The sequence below is a fragment of the Ursus americanus genome, chromosome 30 (genome assembly GCF_024610735.1).
Source record: "Ursus americanus isolate L20-20 chromosome 30, mUrsAme1.1.p, whole genome shotgun sequence".
Lineage (NCBI taxonomy): Eukaryota > Metazoa > Chordata > Mammalia > Carnivora > Ursidae > Ursus > Ursus americanus.
Window position 1 is genome coordinate 25,293,170 of NC_142156.1, and position 20,191 is coordinate 25,313,360.

Below are 20,191 nucleotides of genomic sequence, written 5' to 3' on the forward strand. Positions count from 1 at the left end.
CCCCCGCCGCGGTGCGTACCTCACACAGTCGTGCAGCAGGTCCTGGCAGATGATGCACGTGAGGGTCTCCTCCATCTTGTCCGGTTTCACGGCCTCGGGTCTGACGTTCCCGAGACTGGTGTGCGCGTCTCTACCCTGGTCTGTAACCAACAACTGCAGGCTCAGGTCCGGCTCCCCATCTGTGAGAGAAAGGCTGCGTTCTGACCGCCACAACCAAGGGAGGAAGCAGCAGACACTGGGTCCTCTCGTTTCATGAACACCTTAACCTACGACAGAAGACACAGCTCTCGCCGGTGTTTGTATTTTAAAGGGCATTTTTAAGAAGTTTCATATTCCAATACACTTAAGTTTTGTTTTAGAAGAACAGTTAATGACATAAAAAGAGGCACTGAGGACACATGCTTAAAAGATAAAGGCCATTGTGGCACAGTATGTGTGTAATGTCATTCTTCTTTAAACAAAAAACGTGACTTGTGTACACACTGGAAAGCACACTCTCCGACGTTACCAGGAGCTGTGAATGTTTTCTTCTGCTGGTGTTCTAGAGTGTTCCTGTGCTGCTAACCACAGATTTTTATTTTTAATTAAAGAAATACTTGCACACATTTACAAAGTCAAACATTAAAAAGAACACAAAAGCAGCAGCCTTCTGCCGCGGCCTAAGCTCCTGTGAGTGAGTGACCTCTGTGTTTTAGCCACGTCTGCTGGTCTGGACTCCGCATTTCTGAACCGTAATGCGTGTTTACGTTCATCGATTTCAGACGCCATCTCCTGACATCTATCGAGGTAGAGAGGGGTTCTGCCCCCTGCACAGTACTCGCACTATTATTATCACACGATTACTGGTTCCCGTATCGTATTTCCTTATTATGCTTAGGTAAATACGCACTGCTGAGCCAAAGAGTATACTGTAATTAAGTTTTCTTCCCTATAAAATTTTTCATTTGTGCTGGAGTAAAAAATGGTCTCATCTTTATTTCTTTATTTTTAAAAGATTTTATTTATTTATTTGAGTGGGGGGCGGGAGGAGCAGAGGGAGAAGGAGAAGCAGGCTCCCTGCTGAAGAAGTAGCCTAACTGGGACTCGATCCCAGGACCCCGGGATCACGACCTGAGCCAAAAGCAGACGCTTAACCAACTGAGCCACCCAGGTGCCCCCCAAAATGGCCTCGTTTTTATACTTGCTTATTTTATGTACTGTTGCCAATTCCTTCCACGCCCTCCCCAAGCCAGTGAATTCAATTTTCCATCCAACACACCCAATATTCTAGTCTCCTTCCCCGAGGCCCTCCCTCCCAGAGCCTCTTGGTCTCACTGCTCCAATCCTCAGGCTGCTCTCAGGCCTACAGCACAGCCATTGTCCCACTTACATATTCCCAAATATTTTTTAGTCTTTTTACGTGCAGATTTTCCTCTAACTTACCTTTATGAGAAGGTTAAAACTATCACTTAAAGACAACGTATTGGGGCGCCTGGGTGGCACAGCGGTTAAGCGGCTGCCTTTGGCTCAGGGCGTGATCCCGGCATTATGGGATCGAGCCCCACATCAGGCTCCTCTGCTATGAGCCTGCTTCTTCCTCTCCCACTCCCCCTGCTTGTGTTCCCTCTCTCGCTGGCTGTCTCTCTCTCTGTCAAATAAATAAATAAAATCTTTAAAAAAATAAAATAAAAAAAAATAAAGACAACGTATTTTTTTTTTGAGCTTATTTATTTTTTAGTAAGCTCTACACCCAACATGGGGCTGGAACCCAAGACTCCTAGATCAAGATTCAGAGTCTCCTCCGACTGAGCCAGCCAGGCACCCCCAAAGACAACACGTTCTTAAAAAATGATTGTCAAATCAGGACAGAACTGCAACTCGGAATGCTCTGCGTCCAGACCATGAGCATAACCTGACAGTAAACACAGCTCAATCCTGATGATATCAAAAGGAAAGAAAAAGCTCAGATTTCCATTCCAAAAAAGCTGAGGCACCACAGATGTCTGCCTGAGACACATCCTCATACTTCTGCAGAAGGGGAGGCCCCACCAGGAGCAGCTCAAACCACCTTGCTGGGGCCCCAGGCACTCTCACAAGGGCCAGAGACACACAGAACCCCGAGACTCTGACCTCCTTTCATTCTCTTCCTGATGGGCTCCAAATCCTCCTGATCCCGGGGTTCTGACAGAGAAAAGGATGCTCCCTCTCTGTCTGGGAGAGCTGAAGGAAAGGTGGGGATTTCATCACCTGCCACAGATGGACCACACTCTTTCGGGGGGACGCCTGCATCTCTGGAGCCTGTGAGAGGGACACACAAGACAGGTTCTGATTCATCTGCCCCAGAAGAAGAAAGCATGGCAGGTCAAACATCACAGATTCAAGTCAGGTCTAGGTAATCCAAGATGCTGTGTTCTCAATAACATACACTCACTAGAAATACTCACCAACACTTCTGAAATGCATTTGTGCCCACTGCTGTGCTAGGTGGAGCTGGAGCACATTCACGGGGGTCAGCCCTGGGACGTTCAGTCTAACCTGGGGCCAATCCACATGCTAAGCATTGCCGGACACTCACCATTTGTAATCAACACAGAGGCACACTCACCATGCTGTAACCAGCACAGAGGCACACACAGCAGCCTCCCCGAACAGGGATGCAACAGGCAAGGACACGAAGGCTAGACAGATGATACGGATGGTGAGGTGATAAAGGGAAAGGAGCAGGAGTAACTCACAGGGAAAGTACTGATCTGCATAAGCAAGAAGCCAGAGTCATCAACTTAAATGAGCTCTGCAGAAAGGTAAGGAGACTTTCTAATAACCTTTATCTAAAGACCTAGTTTATAATACTATACTACAATTACTTAGTGGTAAGCACTGTCATTTTGAAAAAGAAAGAAACTGCCCTACGGCCGCCAAAGGAAAAAGGTTAGAATTGTTTGGGGAGCAAATGTGCTTATACCCCAAGGGAAGAAAAGAGAAAGCTTCAAGGGCTGGCTCCTGGCTCCCACTCTCACTACAGGAGGGCCCCCCGTGCTGAGTCAAGCTTCTCACCGCAGAATGAAGATCATGATGATGGTACTTCTCCAGCAGACCCACGGTGAGGATTTACTTAGAACTTACAAAAGCACCTGGCACCCAACCTCACACTCAGCAAGCTGGTTATTTTCTTAGTATGTATACCCTTAGATAGATACACAGAAAAATTTTCCCAACTTTACACAACTGGAGCTAAGCTTTCCATCTGAACAATTTGCTTACAGCAAAATTTTTTCTGTTTATGATTTTATTTTTTAATTGCACAATATATAAATGCGTTGCCCTTTTATAGTAAAATTAACAACAGTATGTATACACACACACACACCACATTCTCTTTATCCATTCACCCATCATTGGACACTTAGGTTGTTTCCGTGTCTTGGCCTTTGCGAATAAGGCTGCAGGAACATGGGGGTGCAGACATCTCTACGAGAGAGTGATTTTACTTCCTCTGGATATATACCCAGAAGTGAGATTACTGGATCTAATGGTGATTCACTGTTTGAGGACCCTCCACACTGTTTTCCAGAGCAGCTGCATCAGCTTGCACTCCCACCAACAGTGTAAGAGGGTTCCCCTTTCTCCACATCTTCACCAACACCTGTTATCCCTTGTCTTTCTGATGCTGGCCATTCTAATAGGTGTGAGGTGATACTTCATTGTGGTTTCCTTTAATGAAATTAGAACATTATCAAAAAAACTACCAAAACCTAACCACTCATATTATACACCGTACCATGTATATAGATGGAATAGAAAAAATTTCTACTGCTGAAGTAGGTTTTCCTTATAGGCCACAGCTGTTTTATGCTTTCATGCTGAAAAACTACTAAAATAACTACAAAACACACAGCTTGGCACTAGAGACAAAGCATATTTTTATATAGGCAGATAGGTGGAGAGTAGCACGCAATCCAGAATGCCCACAACTTTCCATCTTATCTGTGCTCATACTCAACACGCCCTCGGACCACACTCAAGGTCACTGAATGTCACTTCTCCTCCTCTTGGGACTGCCAGCACAAGGGTGAGCCCTCAGGTGGGTGGAGCCAGCAGCGGGGCAGCACAGGCCCTAACTGTGCCGTGTCTCTGCGGTTTAAGGGCCCCAGGTGACCCTCTCGAGGGCACATGAGCCTACAGAACCTGAAGAACCCCAAGCATCTGGGTAAATTTTCAGTCTCGGGCATGTTTTCATCTAGGTAGTGTGATCGCCTTTTCTGTTCACTTGAGGTGATGATGCTAAAACAGGTAAGTCAAAGGCCTCTGCGAAACAGGGACTACAGTTCAGGAGTAGCAGGAGACAGGCTGCAGGGGCTCTTGTGGTCACTGGTTTGGTCTATGCTGCTGGTCTTCTCTTGGAGGTGGTGGGCGAGACTCAGATGGTACTCACTATCCGCAGCCTTTTTTGTAACTAAGCTTGCCCAGTAAGTACCTACGAGGCCCTTTCATGGATGCCCTAAAATAGCACATCAGAATGTTACTGTTCACATGGGGTGCCACATATCTGGGAAAAGAGTGGGGTGTGTTGTGTGGAGCTCGCTGCCGCTGCTGAGTTAGGCTGGGCAAAGGAGGCTCTGGGTAAGGAAGGTGGTGGGTGCTACGAAGCCTTAATGAGGACAACAAACAGGAGAGATGGAGATGCCAAGTAAAACCCAAGTTCGCAAAAATGGAAACAGGTTCAAACAGTGTGGGAGAAAGGCGGGTTCGGGTCTCGAGGAAGCATACTGAGCCCCTGTGTTTACTGCCTCCCCTTTCCTAAATCCCACGAGAACAGATACAAACATAAGGACTATCTTCTAGCAGGACAGCCAGGTTGGCCAAGGGGATGGAGGAGTCTTCTGGAAACAATTCCTTTGCTACTGCTGAGCCCACAATAGAGCTCTTTTTACAAAGACTTTGCTGGTTTCTGCCTCTGAATGTGGCTGCAGCAGGTAGAGTGCTGGCAGCCTTCTTGCAACCACAAGATTAAAAGAAGACAAAGAGGGGTGCCTGGGTGGCACAGCGGTTGGGCCTCTGCCTTCGGTTCAGGGCGTGATCCCGGCTTTACTGGATCGAGCCCCACATCAGGCTCCTCTGCTGTGAGCCTGCTTCTTCCTCTCCCACTCCCCCTGCTTGTGTTCCCTGTCTCACTGGCTGTCTCTATCTCTGTCAAATAAATAAAATCTTAAAAAAAAAAAAAAAAAAAAAGAAGAAGACAAAGAGGCAACATGCAATGGACAGAAAGTGTCTGCTGACATCTTGAGCTGGTGAGCCAGGGCTAGGCTGCGAGTCTCCAGACTCTGTTCTGGGAGCCAGGATTTCCATTATTCACAAACACACCCTGAGATTTAAGAGGGTCTCCGTGCACTACAATGTTAAAAATGAGAGAGGGAGGGGCACCCGGGTGGCTTAGTCAGTGAAGCGTCTGCCTTCAGCTCAGGTCATGATCCCGGGGTCCTGGGATGGAGCCCCAAGTCGGGCTCCCTGCTCAGCGGGGAGTCTGCTTCTCCCTCTGCCGCTCCCCCTGGCTTGTGTGCGTGCTCTCTCTCTCTCAAATAAATAAATAAAATCATTAAAAATAAAAAAATAACATGTTACTCTGGGTGAATCTTGAAAACATTATGCTCAGTGAAAGCAGCAGACACAAAAGGCCACGGAGTACATGATTCGACTTGGCTGAAATGTCCAGAAGAGGCAAATCCAGAGAGACAGAAAGCAGGTTAGTGGTTGCTGCTGATGAGTATGGGGTCTCTTTTTGGGGTGATGGAAATGTTCTGGAATTGCACAGTGGTGATGAATGCACAGCACTATAAATACAGTAAGACCCACTGAAGTGTACACTCCAGCCGGGTGATCGCTATGGTATGTGAAAGACATCCCACTAGAACTACAAGAGCGACCATGGTACCACAGTCTCCGACTTTCAGCATTGCTACTACAGGTGGAACAAGACATCATCTGCTACCTCGGCAACCTTGCTACTGAGAGCCTGATGCCTGATGCCACCTCTGACTTCCTCAGTGGCTTATGTTAGTGACCAGAAAGCAATGCAGCTACCACCCCGAGATTCCCGTCTCACCAGAGCTGGAGGAAGGCGCTTGCCCTGCAGAGGCGGGCTCCATGGAAGAGGTAGAAGCCGTGGGGAAGAGGTCCGATGTCGACGTCGATGGCTGTGGTTCCTCAAAGCACGCCTGAGTGGTGGGCGATGACGGCAGGACCTGGGGGTCGTCACCTTGCCCTGCACCTGAGGTATCTTTGGTCACGTGGAACACATTCTCTTTATTAGCTTCTGCAAGCACAAAAGGAGCAGAAAAGCATACGATCAGGGTTCAGCTGGAGCACCACTACTCCAGGCAAGACATTCCAGCAGATGAAAGGCTTTCCTGGTAAGAATCAATAGCCCTTACTACGCATCCACTTTGTTACGCTCTCACTTACCAAAGGAGTCTTGTGTGATGCCTTGCTTTTCATTTAATGATTCATAGAGGTATGCCACGTCTAAAAGGAAATCAACCAAATCAGAACAGAGTCTCCATGCACCAGCCAGAACTCACTTCCCTCTTCGTTTCCTGTCACTTCAGTCCCTTTGTCCTTGTTGACTACGTTGACTTACCAGCTAGTAACAACATTAACCAGTTTAAGGGATTTCAAAACAAGTGACCCAAAATATCTTAACAAACTTTAAAATAAATAAGACTCAGGAAAAAATGTCGGGATCTAGGAGGCAGACTAGGGAAGGCGAAGTGATGAATCTGTGCTGTGCTTGTCACTTCAAACTACCAGAAGGAGCAGACACAAGACCCTGCCATGTGGCCAGGGGCTGGCTTCGACTATGCTGACATTAACCTGAGAGTATTTCCTCCCTCTCCCAGTTCGGGGGTAACTTTCGAAGAACTCCCTCAACTGTCCCTGTCCTGTATCATTCTTTTTCCCCAAACACAGATACTCAGATCTGGAAGATCCCGAATGGGATCCAATCAGACATCTGTCGTCTCCTGTAAGGTCTCCAAAAGCAGAGCGACCACTGGCCTCCAGCCCCTATTCTAGGTCTTACTTTCCACAACTCATGTTTCCTCTGCTCAGTCACCTAGCCCATCCCTGTTCACTTCTCCTGGCCCTTTTGAGATGCACAGCTCGTGACCATGAGATTTCTGAAGAATGGCTGGGACTCAGACCTCAATGTCAACACCCCCATTCCTCAACAGACATGACTCCCACCAAGAATCTACATCAAAAACAAAGAAACTGTAGCTAACGCTAACATTCCTAAGGGAAATAATTGCTTCAGCAGACTTCCTTTCAATGACGCTTCCCAGCTGCAGCAGGACCTCCCCGCCACGAACCACCCGTGTCCACCCTGTCCACTCCCTCTCTCTTACTGTGTTCTGGCTCATTCTTCCTGTACACCAAGTAGATGACATCTCCCGTCTGCAAAGGGCAAGTCTGCTTCTTAACAACCTTCAGCTTGTTAATTACTGTTCCATTGGTGCTGTAGAGACAACAAAATTGCAATTTATCCTACTTAAAATAACATGGGAGTTAAAATTTACTTTTTCTACCACCACTAGGAAAACAATTTAATATTACTGCTTTGAAAATGATAAAATGCTCGTAAAAACAATGTAAATATTTAAGGAGCCATATATGCAAGTGCCACACTATAATTCTGAGAAAAAGCTTGCCTGTTGCCCCCTTACTGACAGTCAAACCAGCAACCAATGCCATCAACATGTCTGCTTTTCCCCACGCCACATTCTCCTCCATCTGCCTCCTGGTGGACCCCTGGACTTCTACCAGCAGCTCTGATTTCCAGCTTCTCTCCCACTTCTGCATTCCGCTCTGTCCACAGATCTACTCCTCCCTCCAGGATTTCAACCGGGTCAGCTCATTCCTGAAATCAGCACTGACACCTCTTAAAGAAACAGGTTCCAAGGGGCGCCTGCGTGGCTCAGTCGGCTAAGCATCCGACTTCTACCTCGGCTCAGGTCTTGATCGTGAGTTCAAGCCCCACATTGGGCTCCACACAGGGAGTGGAGCCTACTTAAAAAAAAGAGAGAGAAAGAGAGAGACAGGTTCTGAACAGAAGCAAATAAATGCCAGGCTATGGACTGGAAGGTGGCATGGTCTCTCAGTTGGGAGGTCACTCCAGTCAATCAGGGAGCACAGGTGGAAGAGGGACAGGCTGCTGAGGGGACAGACAGGAGCCTAAGCCAGATGGGACAGGATGGAACAGCACTTCCCCGAGGAGGGACTCCCGAGTAGAGACCTGACAGAAAATCATAAGTGGACGAAGCGCACACCACAGGGGGAACAGTGTACAAGACAAGAACAAAACTCAGCCAGCAAGCAAACCAACCCAATTGCAGGCATTCCAACCACCCAAGCTTAACTCTACGGCTTCACTCCTAAGGCCTCCAGTGGTGCAGAGGCCTGATTTTTACATCTGAGCAGATGCCCACTACTTTGGTGTTCTGTAAAGGGCCAGAAAGCAAACAGTTCAGGCTGTATAATCACACAGTCTCTGCCCCAACTACTCAGCTCTGCCTCTGTCACAGGAAAGCAGCCACAGACAGGCCCCAATCAAGGAGCTGTGGCTGTGTCCCAGTGAGACTTCACTTACAAAAGCTGGTGGTGCTACCCACTACAGCCAGGGTCTGAGCCGCCAGGGTTCTCACAATCTACTCTCATGCTCTTTCTAACCAAAAAATCTGATTTTACTCTTCTACTTAAACCCCCTTGATCACTTCTCACTGTTCTCAGGCTGAGGTCCAAACTCCCTATTGTGGACACCAGAGCCTTCATGCGGCAGTCTACTGCCCGGCTTTGCACTCACCACTCACTCTGAGCACGCAGAGCCTGCTTGTGCCTCTGGGCCTCAGCACCTGCAGTTCCTTCTGCCTGGAACACCCTCTCCCCTCCAGCCACCTCAGCCAAGGAACGTGATGGCCTCTAGAAGCTGGAAAAGGCAGGGAACGGATTCTCTCCTAGAGCCTCCAAAAGGAAACAGCCCTGCCAGCACCTTGATTTTAGTCCAGTGAGACCTGAGTTAGACTTTGCACCTCTGACATTATAAGATCATAGCTCTGTGTTACTTCAAGCCACTAAGTTTGTAGTAACTTGTTACAAGGGCCACAGGAAGCTAAAACCGTCACATGGCCAGTATTGGAAAGCCAGGCCCTGGCACAGGACAGCTCCAGAACCACGGCTACATCATTGTGCATGAGGTCAGGCTGAGAAATAAAGACCTGAACCTGCTACCTACTAGAAGAGGGGAAAGGACCATCAGTTCTTCCTAATAAACTAATTCCTAGTCTTCGATCCCTACAGCTTGAGTAACCAATCTCATAGCACTGGACCTTTACAAAACCAAAAATTCATCTGGTGGAAAAGGCATACTCTCAACATACTGCTGGAAGGCCATCTGCCTCTTGTACCAGGTTTAAAATAGGCACATTCTGGCACAGCATCCCTTCCTATACATTTATCCCAAGAAAATAATCAGATATGAATGCAAAGGGTTTTCAAAGAAAATAATTGCAGTGTCATTTATAATAAGAAAAAGTCAAAATAATGAATCTCCATCAGTAAAGGAACTGACAGATAATTACATAATCGTAATGAAAAAGACAAGATGAATCTAGATGCACTGACACATAGCGCTCCATAAATGAAAGTGAAAAAAGCAGACATAACGTATCGAGCAAAACCTCTTTAATACAAAATAAATACATATGTATTTCTAACCGGTGCGTGGGATTTGGGAACACTTTTCACTTGTATGCACTACTTATGCTGTATACAATTTTTTTAAAAGAAAAGATTTTTTTGACTTGGAGGAAAGAAGTCTAACTCGAACAGGTTACCACTGCCTTTTAAGTATGAATTTGAATACATTCAAGAAGGGTCAGACACCAAACTGTTACTGGAAACCAAAAAATTTATTTTCTAATAACTTGACAGCCTAGTCAACTACCGTGTCATAGAAAACAAGCCCTTGTTTCTTCTCTGTAGTCAATTGCTTCAAGAGAAAACAGAAAAGTTCAGAAAGAGGGGTGCCTGGCTGTTTCAGTCAGAGGAACATCGGTGACTCTTGATATCAGGGTTGTGAGTTGGAGCCCCATGTTGGGTTTGGAGATTACATAAAAACAAAAACAAAAAATCTTTAAAAAGAAAAGTTCAGAAAGAGCTTACCTGGTATCTTCCAGCGACACCTGACCAGATTTTTCATCCACTATAATTTTACAGTGATCTCCAGAGACCAGTTTATTGCCGGGGAATGAAAGGTCACAACCTAAAACAGTGAAAGGGTACACATTGGATATGACCACGGGGACTGCACACAATACTGCCCTTTGCTTATCAAAGCATGTGGTTGAAAATCAGGACCTATGTCGTACACACTGTAGGAGACAACACCTCAAGTAAGATAGGAAGCAATTTTTAAAAGCATTTATTTATTTATTTGAGAGAGTGGGTAAGAGACAGAGGGAGAGACAGAGTCTCAAGCAGACTCACAGCTGAGCTCAGAGGCCAATGCGGGGCTTGATCCCAGAACCAAGATCGTGACCTGAGCCAAAATCAACAGACGCTTAGCCGCCTGAGCCACCCAGGTGCCCCAATAGGAAGCAATTTTTTAAAAAGCATTTAAATACTAATCCAAAGCAAAGGGAGAGTGACTGTGTCTTGAACCTTTGTGATTCCCCGTTACCTAAAGGATACCCACCCCATCAACAGCTCTGGCTCTACACCAGAGCTTCTCGGTGACTATTTCACTATATGCACATATACACAGCTAGCCTGATAAAAACAGAAGTTTAAAAAAAAACTAAGGGGCTTAGTTAGGTAATTCTTCAGTATCTTACTTAACTCAGTCCTTAATTTCTTCACCATGTAATCTAAGGTTTCATAAATCATCACAAAATTGAAGCAATAACCAAGAGTCATAGAAAACACGACTAAGAAAATTACAGACACAAGTACATGTTTGAGGAAATTTCAAACAGAAGGGGGATGTGTCTACAGTGAAATACGATCATTACACCCTCAGTAAATGCAAGGGGGAAATCCTCAAATACTTTGTTCTCTCCTTAAATCAAAAGAATAAAAACTTTCAAGAGCTTTTTACTATCTAATCACTAATTTGCTTATAGTAAGTTTATACTATAGCTACTGAGGTTTATAGCTTTGTTTTTAATGCCCAAACATGGGAAGCAATACAAGTGTCCGTCAACTGGTGAATTAAAAAACAAACTGCAGTACACCCAAACATTGGAATACTACATAGCCACAAAAAGGAGCACATTACTGGGGTGCTGGGGTGGCTTGATCGGTTACATGTCCAACTCCTGGTATCAGCTCAGGTCTTGATCTCAGGATTGCGAGTTCAAGCCCTGTGCCGGACTCTAGACTGTGCATGGAAACTACACAAAGGGAGGGAAATGAATTACTGACACACACAACAGCCTGAAATGAATTTCAAAAGGATTATGTCAAAGGAGAGAAGCCATACACAGACTGTGGTGGAACACTGTGCCATCCACTTACATGGGATTCTGGAAAAGGCAGAATGATAGGGATAGAAGTTAGATGGATAGCTGCCAGAGCTGGGATTGAGAGGAGGTGGCTGATCCAAAGGACCACTAGGGAACTCTCTAGGGTGATGCAAATGTTCTGTCTCTTAATGGCAGTGGTGATTCCATTTCTCAAAACTCACTGAACACCCGTAAGGGGTGAATTTTACCATATGTGAACTGTATCTCATAAACCTGAAATATTAGAACCCTTACTTCCACATTATACATTATGGGAAGTGCTTTGCTACATTTATCCAAGGCAAACTTCACCTGTGTTCATGATCTTCCCAGCACAGAGTATAACCAACAGGATAGTCTGCTGGAAGCCCCCAACCCAGCACTAGTCACCGTGACACTGGGATGGGTTTTTAACAAGCTTCTCCACACCACAACATCAGCATTCTAATTTGGATCCAAGATACTCTGTGCTAAGTTCTATTCTTGGCATTTGCCCTGCTTATCCTTCAGTTGGTTAAATTTCTCCCAAGGCTGGTGCGCATTTCTGTCACGCCCCAAGCATGGGAAGCTCTTGGGAAGGTGAGATCTTCCATCTCCCTCCCCACACATATCAACTCAGCTCTCCCTTTCTCCTCGAAATAATGCCTTATATACAGAACACGTTACTGTTTTAAAATAAATATAACCAAGTTCTATAACTCTTATGGTATGTGTCTTCCCAAAATTCCTATGTTAAAGGCCTGAACCCCAATGTGACTATAGACATGGCTTGTGAGGAGGCAATAAACGTAAAGTGAGATCATTAGGGTGGGGCCCTAATCTGATAGGGCTGGTGCCCTTAGAAGAAGAGGAAGAGACGCCAAATCTTTTGTCTAGCATGCGGAAGACTAGCAAGGCAGCTGTCCGCAATCCAGAAGAGGGCTCTCACCAAGAAACAAATCCACTAGCACCTTAATCTTGGATTTCTCAGACTTAAGAACTGTGAAAAATAAATTTCGGTTGCTTAAGCTTCCAGGTAGGTGGCATTGTGTTACAGCAGCCTGAGCCCACAAACGCAGCAACTTCTGGTTTTCTGGAAAAGTTAATACATTCACCAAAAGGAATTCCACTAAGATTAACTCAACACTCTGGTTTTGCTTCTTGTATTAACATGCAAAATGCTGTTATAATACTGTGTTATAATAACAATACCAAACATTAAGTGCTAACTCTTAGCCAGGCTCCTTTCAAGCATTTCACAGGTAAGACCTCAACATTCTTCAGTGAGTCTACGAAGTAGGTACAAAGGTGTGGAAAGTTAAGTCCTCAGCCTAAAGCAAGTTATGTGGTAGTGCCAGGTTGGAAACACAGGGCTTCTGCTCTTCACCAAATTCCTATTACGTCAATTAAAGACAACTAATGCATTTTTCAAAAGTTTCTAATGACAGGTAAATACATTCACAGTCGTAAAAAAAATTAACTTGATATTGAGATTTAAGACTACCAAAACAAAAACAAAACCTACCCAAGAACAAACAAAAAAAAAGCAAAAACAAAAACAGGTGCAGGTACACCATAAATGGTAAAATAAAACCAAAAAAATTGTGTTTTACTTTACTATCCTTATTTTGTTTTTTATCATAGTACTTAGCTTTTACTTTTTTAGGTTTTTTTAAATTCCAGTATAGTTAACTTATAAAAAATATTTGTTTTTAAACAACATTTTTCCACATTCTTTTTTTAAATATAAAGTCAAACACAAAAACCAGACTCTTGAATATAGAGAACTGGTGGTTGGCAGAGAGGAGGAGGTTGGGGGATGAGTAAACTAGGCGAACGGATGGAGAGTATACTTCTCATGACGAGCACGGAGTAATATATACAACTGTTGAGTCACGATATCATATACCTGAAACTAAACACTGTACATTAATTAGACTGGAATTTAAAAATTACAGAAATAAAATATATATGTATCTATATCTATATTAAAGACAAAATGATGATTTATTAACTTTCAGACAAACTAAATTTTTGTTAACTTGTCCAGCGCACTTCTCTCCCTGTAGCAAAGCTACAGGGGAGGTCAAATTGCCAGATGGCCACTTAGGAATATAGAGGCAGTTAATCGGGGAGGGGTGACCACACTTTGTCTCACCTAGCTGCAAGACTTTGTTCCGGCCCTGTACTTCCCAGGTTCATTCAACCAACAATATTTGAGCAATTCCATCCTAAGGGGGAGGGGGGGGCTTGAGATCTTTTTAAATGTAGCCACCCACAGCTATAAATTTCCCTCTAAGCACCGCTTCAACTGCATCCCATAAGTTGTGGCATATCATTTTCATTTTCGTTCATTTCAAGGTATTTTGTAATTTCCCTTGTGACTTCTTCTTTGACCCGCTGGTTGTTTGAGAGTGTGTTGTTTAATTTCCACACTGAATTTTCCAGGGTTATTTCCGTTACTGACTTCAACTTCACTGCGCGGAGGTGTAATGAACTTGAGAAGACTGCATTCTAGGGTAGATTACATTAACGCGCCTACTTCATGAAGTTGTAACGACGATTCGACAATCGGCAGGAAGCACTGAGAAGTGACCCGGCCGACCAGTAAGTGAATAAACTGCAGCTCTCACACGAGAGCCTATTCCACCGGAAAAACTGGAGAGCACAGCGGGCCCCGCCCAGGGGCCTCCGACCGCCGAGGGTGTCGCCTGGCCCGGCCCCCGACCCCTGTGCCCCGGCCCTGTTCCCCAGCCCCCGGCCCTCATCCCCGGCCCGGGCCCCAGTCCTCGGTCCCCGACCCCGGTTTCCCCCGGCTCCCGGCCTCATCCCTGCTTCCCGCTCCCCGGTCCCCCGGCCCCCGCCCTCAACCCCACTTCCCTGCCCGCCGGTCCCCGCCCTCAACCCCGCTCCGGGTCCCCCGGCCCCCGCCCTCATCCCCGCTCCCCGGCCCGCACCTCTCCTCCGCCCGATGGTCCACTCCCGTTTCCTCAGGAGGACGTGCGGCTCGCCCTCTCCGACGCCCAAGCGGAGAAGCCTCCCCCACGGCTGCTGCTGCGGCGGCTGCTCGCCTTCCCCGGGCTGCTCCATCGGATTCACATCTGACGAGACCCGGAAACGCCGGGTGAGGCTCTCGGACCGTAGGAGCAGAGGCTGCGGCCCGCCGCTCCGCCCCGCGGCCCTCCCGGCCTCGGCGCCCACGCCACGCCGCAGCCGCCGCGGGCCAGACGCCCGCCTCCTCCGGCGCGGCCGCGTCCCGCCCGCCGACCCGCCGCAGCCCCGCGCCGTCCGCTTACCCCCCGCCCCGTGCCGAAGCCGGAACCGGCCGCGCCGCCGCCGCCGCCGCCGCCTCCGCTGTCAACAGACATCGCGGATCCCTCAGCTGATCAGCCGGGCGGGGCCAGCAGCGTCCGTGCCCTGCGATTGGCCGGCGGTGGCGCCCACCGAGCGCGGCGGCTAGAGCGGAACCCCGAGCGGCCAGCGAGAGGGGGAGTGTGGGGGCTGGCGGAGTGTGCGCAGACGGCTGGCTGCCGGTCTGAGCGCCATTTTTGGTGATGGCCAGGACGACTTCGACTATGGAGAGCTCGGCGGTCGGCGCCATGTTAAGTCAGGGCAAAAGGGATAGAGTTACTTGGGGGTCGGGCGTCCGAAACAAATCCTCAAAGCTGTGTTGGACGTGCACGTGGGTTTTAAGTGCTCGAAGCGCAGTCCGCCTGACTAATGGCGAGATCTGCGAGATAAACCGGCACTTCCGGACGTCGATTTCCACCCGCCGGGGAGCACTGACCGGGAAGTCGGTTAATTCGCCGGGAGGACTGGGCGAGCGAAAGCAGCTGCGTCGGTGAGCGGCCGCATTCCCTGCTCGTCGCCTGTGACTCAGCAGCTGGCGGGGCTGGAGCGCGGGGGCTCTCCCGGCGCTTTCCCGGGCGGCGGGGCAGGCACACGTCCGTCCGTCCGTGGAAGTGCATGCTTGGGAGGGAGCCTCTCCGTCCGGGGACTGTACTGTATACGCCTTTGTGGCCTTAAATTTCACACGGTGTGTAGTTATTACCTTTTCTCATCGAATACCCCCTTTCTTTAAATAAGGAAAGCGAGTATCTTCCTTCTGAGATTGTTATTCCCCGCCGTTTTGTGGAGCGCGGAGATCTCTGGACTTGCTCTCCGACCAGGGCCTCGCCCTATCAGTCTACGCAGGCAGGCCGTTCCCGAGCTGGGATGCAGCCGCGCCAAAGGCACAGCCCCAGCCTTCTTGCGCGACAGGTGTCAGGACCGCTGGGACAGAGGAGGAGGTCAGGCCAAAGGTACCCGTCCACTTAGCCTTAGAGCAGCGCCTCTCTACTGCTGTCTCGGATTCCAGACATAGCAAAGGCCAGAATTAAAAATTCTTCTTAAGAAATTTGGTTTCGGGGCGCCTGGGTGGCTCAGTCCATTAAGCGTCTGCCTTTGGCTCAGGTCATGATCCCGGAGTCCTGGGATCGAGGCGAATGGGGCTCCCTGCTCAGCGAGGAACCTGCTTCTCCCTCTGCCGCTCCCCTGCTCCTGCCCTTTCTCTCTCTCTCTCTCTCTCTCTAATAAATAAATAAAATCTTAAAAGAAAAAAAATTTGGTTTAGGTGGAAAAACGCAGCCCCTTATTGGACTCTTTGGGTGTTGGAGACAGTATGTGTCTGGCTAAGCAGGCTTTTTTGTTCAAGAACACAGCTGTTCCAGCCCCAGCAGCATCTCAGCTTTCCACGAAGAACTGGACATTCCACTGAGCAGGGAAACGCTTACCAAGCCCTGATTCTAGACACACTGATCGCTCTCTGATTCCAGTAGAACACATCGACTGTGGGTTATGTCACCAGGACTTACTAATTCCTTCCAATGATGTAATGCTATCCTGCACAAAACATATTGAGGTCTATAATGATTACTCATTACTTGTACTTCTGTTTTGAGGATGTAATCCAGGAAAATGAAGGGGGTTTTCATCTTAAGTTTACTTGAATCATCAGAGAAAGTCTTACTGACTTGTTTAACATATTTCTTTGCTTCACAGAATATATACAAGTATGTAAAAAAAGGATTCAGCATTCAAAAATAAAAATTAGTGGTATCAAAACCTACCCACAAATGGGTGGGGCTTTTCCAAAGGAAAGACGGTGGGTGGACGTCTATGCAGAAACTGGAGCAACGGGGACATGTCAGCTAATATCTGGAGAGGGCAAACTGTTCCTCTAAAACCCCGCTGGTCTCCAGAGGACATCCCTCACGACAGCATAAACTCTTCCGGGCAGGACCTTATTTAAACACCACATGAAGTAAAAGTTTCTTGTCACCTAGAACATATTTCAGCTCTGAACTGCTATAATGTTGAGGCCAAACAGAAAAACTTGTCATTACAATGGAATGTAATTGCAGTATGGAAACACCTCTTATAACATTACAGAAAAATGCATCTAGAAAGGTCCCACCTGGAAGATATGGATATTCCTCAAATCTTGCACACTTGGTCATGAGACAGCAAGCTTCCTCTGCTCCATGGCATCCAACCCAAAAAGCAGGGCCACTGGGGTGGAGCGATGGGCAGGTAACTGAAAGTAAGCACAGGTCCCAAAAGCAAAGTACTGCAGCTAAACATCATGCTCAAAAGATAAAGCCACAGAACCCGTGAACATCAGAGCCAGGGCTGATACTTGAAATAAAAAACAAGATGGGAATGAGAAATGCTTCCCCTTCTCTGCTCCCCCCCCCCATTTTCGTTTGTGCTCTGTGCCGACCCTTCATCTGAAGGAATCCCCATGGGAAGTGTGGGGAGAATGAGTATGTGCAAAACCACGGGAACAGAAGACCCTTCTTTTGCCTGGAGACAGAACTCATTTCACTGCGTGAAAGTGAGTGACAATGTGCCCTAGTGTTGATCTGTCTAACCAGGACTTCAGGTTCCTTCTTGATGTATTATAACATAAAGCCACAGATGTTTGGTGTGTGAAACAATATTTTACTTACTTTACTTATCTGTCAAAGACAGATCTTTTAATACGGCTAGAGGGATAGACTTGTTAATATCTGTGTCAGATTTTTTATTTTTTATTTTTATTTATTTTTTAAAGATTTTATTTATTTATTTGACAGAGAGAGACAGCCAGCGAGAGAGGGAACACAAGCAGGGGGAGTGGGAGAGGAAGAAGCAGGCTTCTAGTGGAGGAGCCTGATGTGGGGCTCGACCCCAGAGCACCGGGAAAACGCCCTGAGCAGAAGGCAGATGCTTAACGACTGCGCCACCCAGGCGCCCCATGTGTCAGAGTTTTTAAGAAAAAGTGCAATCAAAACAATGTAGACAGGTAAACGTTACATAGAAAAAAGCACTCATGGAGTTAAAATTTACTACTGTTTTTGGACATTATGTAAACTTTATTTTCAAGGAAAAACATTTTCTGGGGCGCCTGGGTGGCTCAGTTGGTTGAGTGACTGCCTTTGGCTCAGGTCAAGATCCTGGAGTTCAAAGATCGAATTCTGCATCAGGCTTCCCGCTCAGTGAGGAGTTTGCTTCTCCCTCTGACCCTCCCGCCTCTCATGCTCTCTTTCTCTCTCATTCTCTCTCTCTCAAATAAATAAAATCTTTTTAAAAAATATTTTCTGAGTTCAAATATTCATTTGAAATTAGAAAATTTTAGAAACTAATGAATTAGGGAAAGAATGAAAAATTACCTCACTTTCTATGGATAAGAATTTTCCTGCAGCAATCTCTCCCTCTAGTTTCAAGGACACTTGAGAAACTCCTGTTTTTTGCTTTTTTCCACTTTACATTGGATTGTGAGCCTTTTCCATGCTCTAAAATGTCTATGAAACATACATCTTAAGAGCTGCCTAATATTCCACTGGAAGCATGTACAGTAATTTAACGATTCCCTTACTGTGTCTGGCTGGCTCAATCGGCCGAGCCTGCAACTCTTGGTGTTGGGGTTTTGAGTTCAGCCCCACGCTGGGTATAGAGATTACTTAAAAATAAAATCTTTAAAAAAATAAAGATGCTTTGTTTAAAAAAAAAAAATTCCTTTACTGTGTGGCATTTAGGATGTTCCCAAATTGTCAGCATAATAAACAATGTTCCATCAAATTTTTCGTATGAGGTCTTTGAATGCATGCTGGGTTAAGTCTTTAGGACTTTTAGAAAAGCACCTACCAAGTACTTAATATTAGGCTTTTGTTAGAAAATGTTTTTAAGGGCGCCTGGGTGGCTCAGTGGGTTAAGTGTCTTCCTTCAGCTCAGGTTGTGATCTCAGGGTCCTGGGATCCAGCCCTGCCTCCGCCTCTGGCTCCCTGGTCAGCCTGGAGCCTGCTTCTCCCTCTGCCCCTCCCCTACCATGCTCGTTCTCTCTCTTAAATAATGTTTTAAAAATTGATGTTTCTCATTGAGATTATATAGTTGTTTTGTGCAGAGTTCTTTGCTTAAAAAGATGAAATTAGAGGGTGCCTGGGTGACTTAGTGGGTTGGGCTGCCTACTCTTTGTTTTGTCTTGGGTCATGTCTCATGGGTGGTGGGATGGAGCCCCACGTTGGGCTTCCTGCTCAGGGAGGAGTCTGCTTGAAGATTCTCTCCCTCTGCCCCAACCCTGCTCACACACTCTCTCTCTGAAATAAATAAATCTTTTAAAATAAATAAAAAGATGAAACGAGATGACTTTACATGGTTAATTTCAGTTTCAAGCACTAATTTGTATTCATGTTAGTAATCTAAGAGGAAACATGGCTATAAAAATTCCAGCTTCTTTATGACTCACAGCGTGCTTACAAGTTAGTTTAATATGATCATATCTGGAATGACTTAAGAAAGTGACAAGCAAAATAATTTCCAGGATGGCAGCTATGGTGACAGGCTTCCATGAAAGTTCATAAAAATAGGTCAGGCAGAATGTCAACTAGCTGAAAGAGTAATATTTCAAATAACGAGAGGCATCAAAGGTTCGATATAGCCGAGACAAGGCATCATCCATAGGAATCCCAGCTTAGCCACCAAGAGAGAACCATGCCCCTCTGACAAATCTCCAGGGAATTTTACTGCTTCAGGAAGGATCAGAGGTCGGCAGCTTTATGGTGGGTTGGCCGGCAGTGTCAGAAATTGTGGTTTGGGGCACCTTCGATTAGACCACTTGTTTTCCATGTCTGTTTCCAAGGTAATGGGCTAACAGAACACAACTCAGCAATAAAAAAGGAGCAAACAATACGACCTCATGAATAAATCCCAAAACGAGTACAATGAGACCCCAGAAAAAGAAAAATCTAGTGTATGATTCCACGTATCTAAAAATCTGTAAGATGGGGCGCCTGGGTGGCACAGTAGGTGGAGGGTCCGACTCTTGGTTTCAGCTCAGGTCCTGACCCTGCCTCAGGCCGCTCACTCGGTGCAGAGTCTGTTAGTACTCTATCCCTCCCCCTCTTCCCTTAGCTGAGCTCGCCAGTGTACTCTCTCTCTCTCTGTGTCTCTCAAATAAATAAATACACCTTTTTTTCTTTTTACGATTTTACTTGATAAAGAGAGCACAGGCTGGGGGAGCAGCAGGCAGAGGGAGAGGGAAAAGCAGTCTCCCCACTAAGCAGGGAGCCCGATGTGGGACTCAGTCCCAGGACCCTGAGATCATGACCTGAGCTGAAGGCAGACACTTCAGCTTCACGACTGAGCCTCCCAGATGCCCCCAG

At 46.7% G+C, this 20,191-nt stretch overlaps 1 protein-coding gene and 1 long non-coding RNA gene across 6 annotated transcripts in view; one reads left to right on the forward strand and one right to left on the reverse strand.

Moving 5' to 3' along the window:
• The window catches only part of CHFR (checkpoint with forkhead and ring finger domains), a 28,595-nt gene extending 13,484 nt beyond the window's left edge, over positions 1 to 15,111 (reverse strand). For 3 of the 5 annotated variants that reach the window (XR_015722361.1, XR_006782991.2, XM_045815654.2), the window contains exons 1-7: positions 14,807 to 15,111; positions 14,468 to 14,611; positions 7,380 to 7,489; positions 6,439 to 6,498; positions 6,080 to 6,289; positions 2,110 to 2,277; positions 20 to 179 (exon numbers count right to left, since the gene is read on the reverse strand). Coding sequence is in view for 3 of the 5 variants with exons in the window: in XM_045815654.2 (XP_045671610.1) it covers positions 20 to 179; positions 2,110 to 2,277; positions 6,080 to 6,289; positions 6,439 to 6,498; positions 7,380 to 7,489; positions 14,468 to 14,611; positions 14,807 to 15,111 (1,157 nt within the window). In the remaining 2 variants the exon portion in view is untranslated. Of the gene's footprint in view, positions 1 to 19; positions 180 to 2,109; positions 2,278 to 6,079; positions 6,290 to 6,438; positions 6,499 to 7,379; positions 7,490 to 10,191; positions 10,292 to 14,467; positions 14,612 to 14,806 lie in introns of all 5 variants that reach the window. The other 2 variants (XM_045815656.2, XM_045815655.2) reach the window with 2 other exon arrangements.
• A 110-nt stretch (positions 15,112 to 15,221) lies between these two features.
• On the forward strand, positions 15,222 to 16,072 carry LOC148107463 (uncharacterized). Its single transcript, XR_015722362.1, has 2 exons — positions 15,222 to 15,351; positions 15,597 to 16,072. It is a non-coding gene; the product is annotated as an uncharacterized LOC148107463 (long non-coding RNA).
• The last annotated feature ends 4,119 nt before the right edge of the window (positions 16,073 to 20,191 follow it).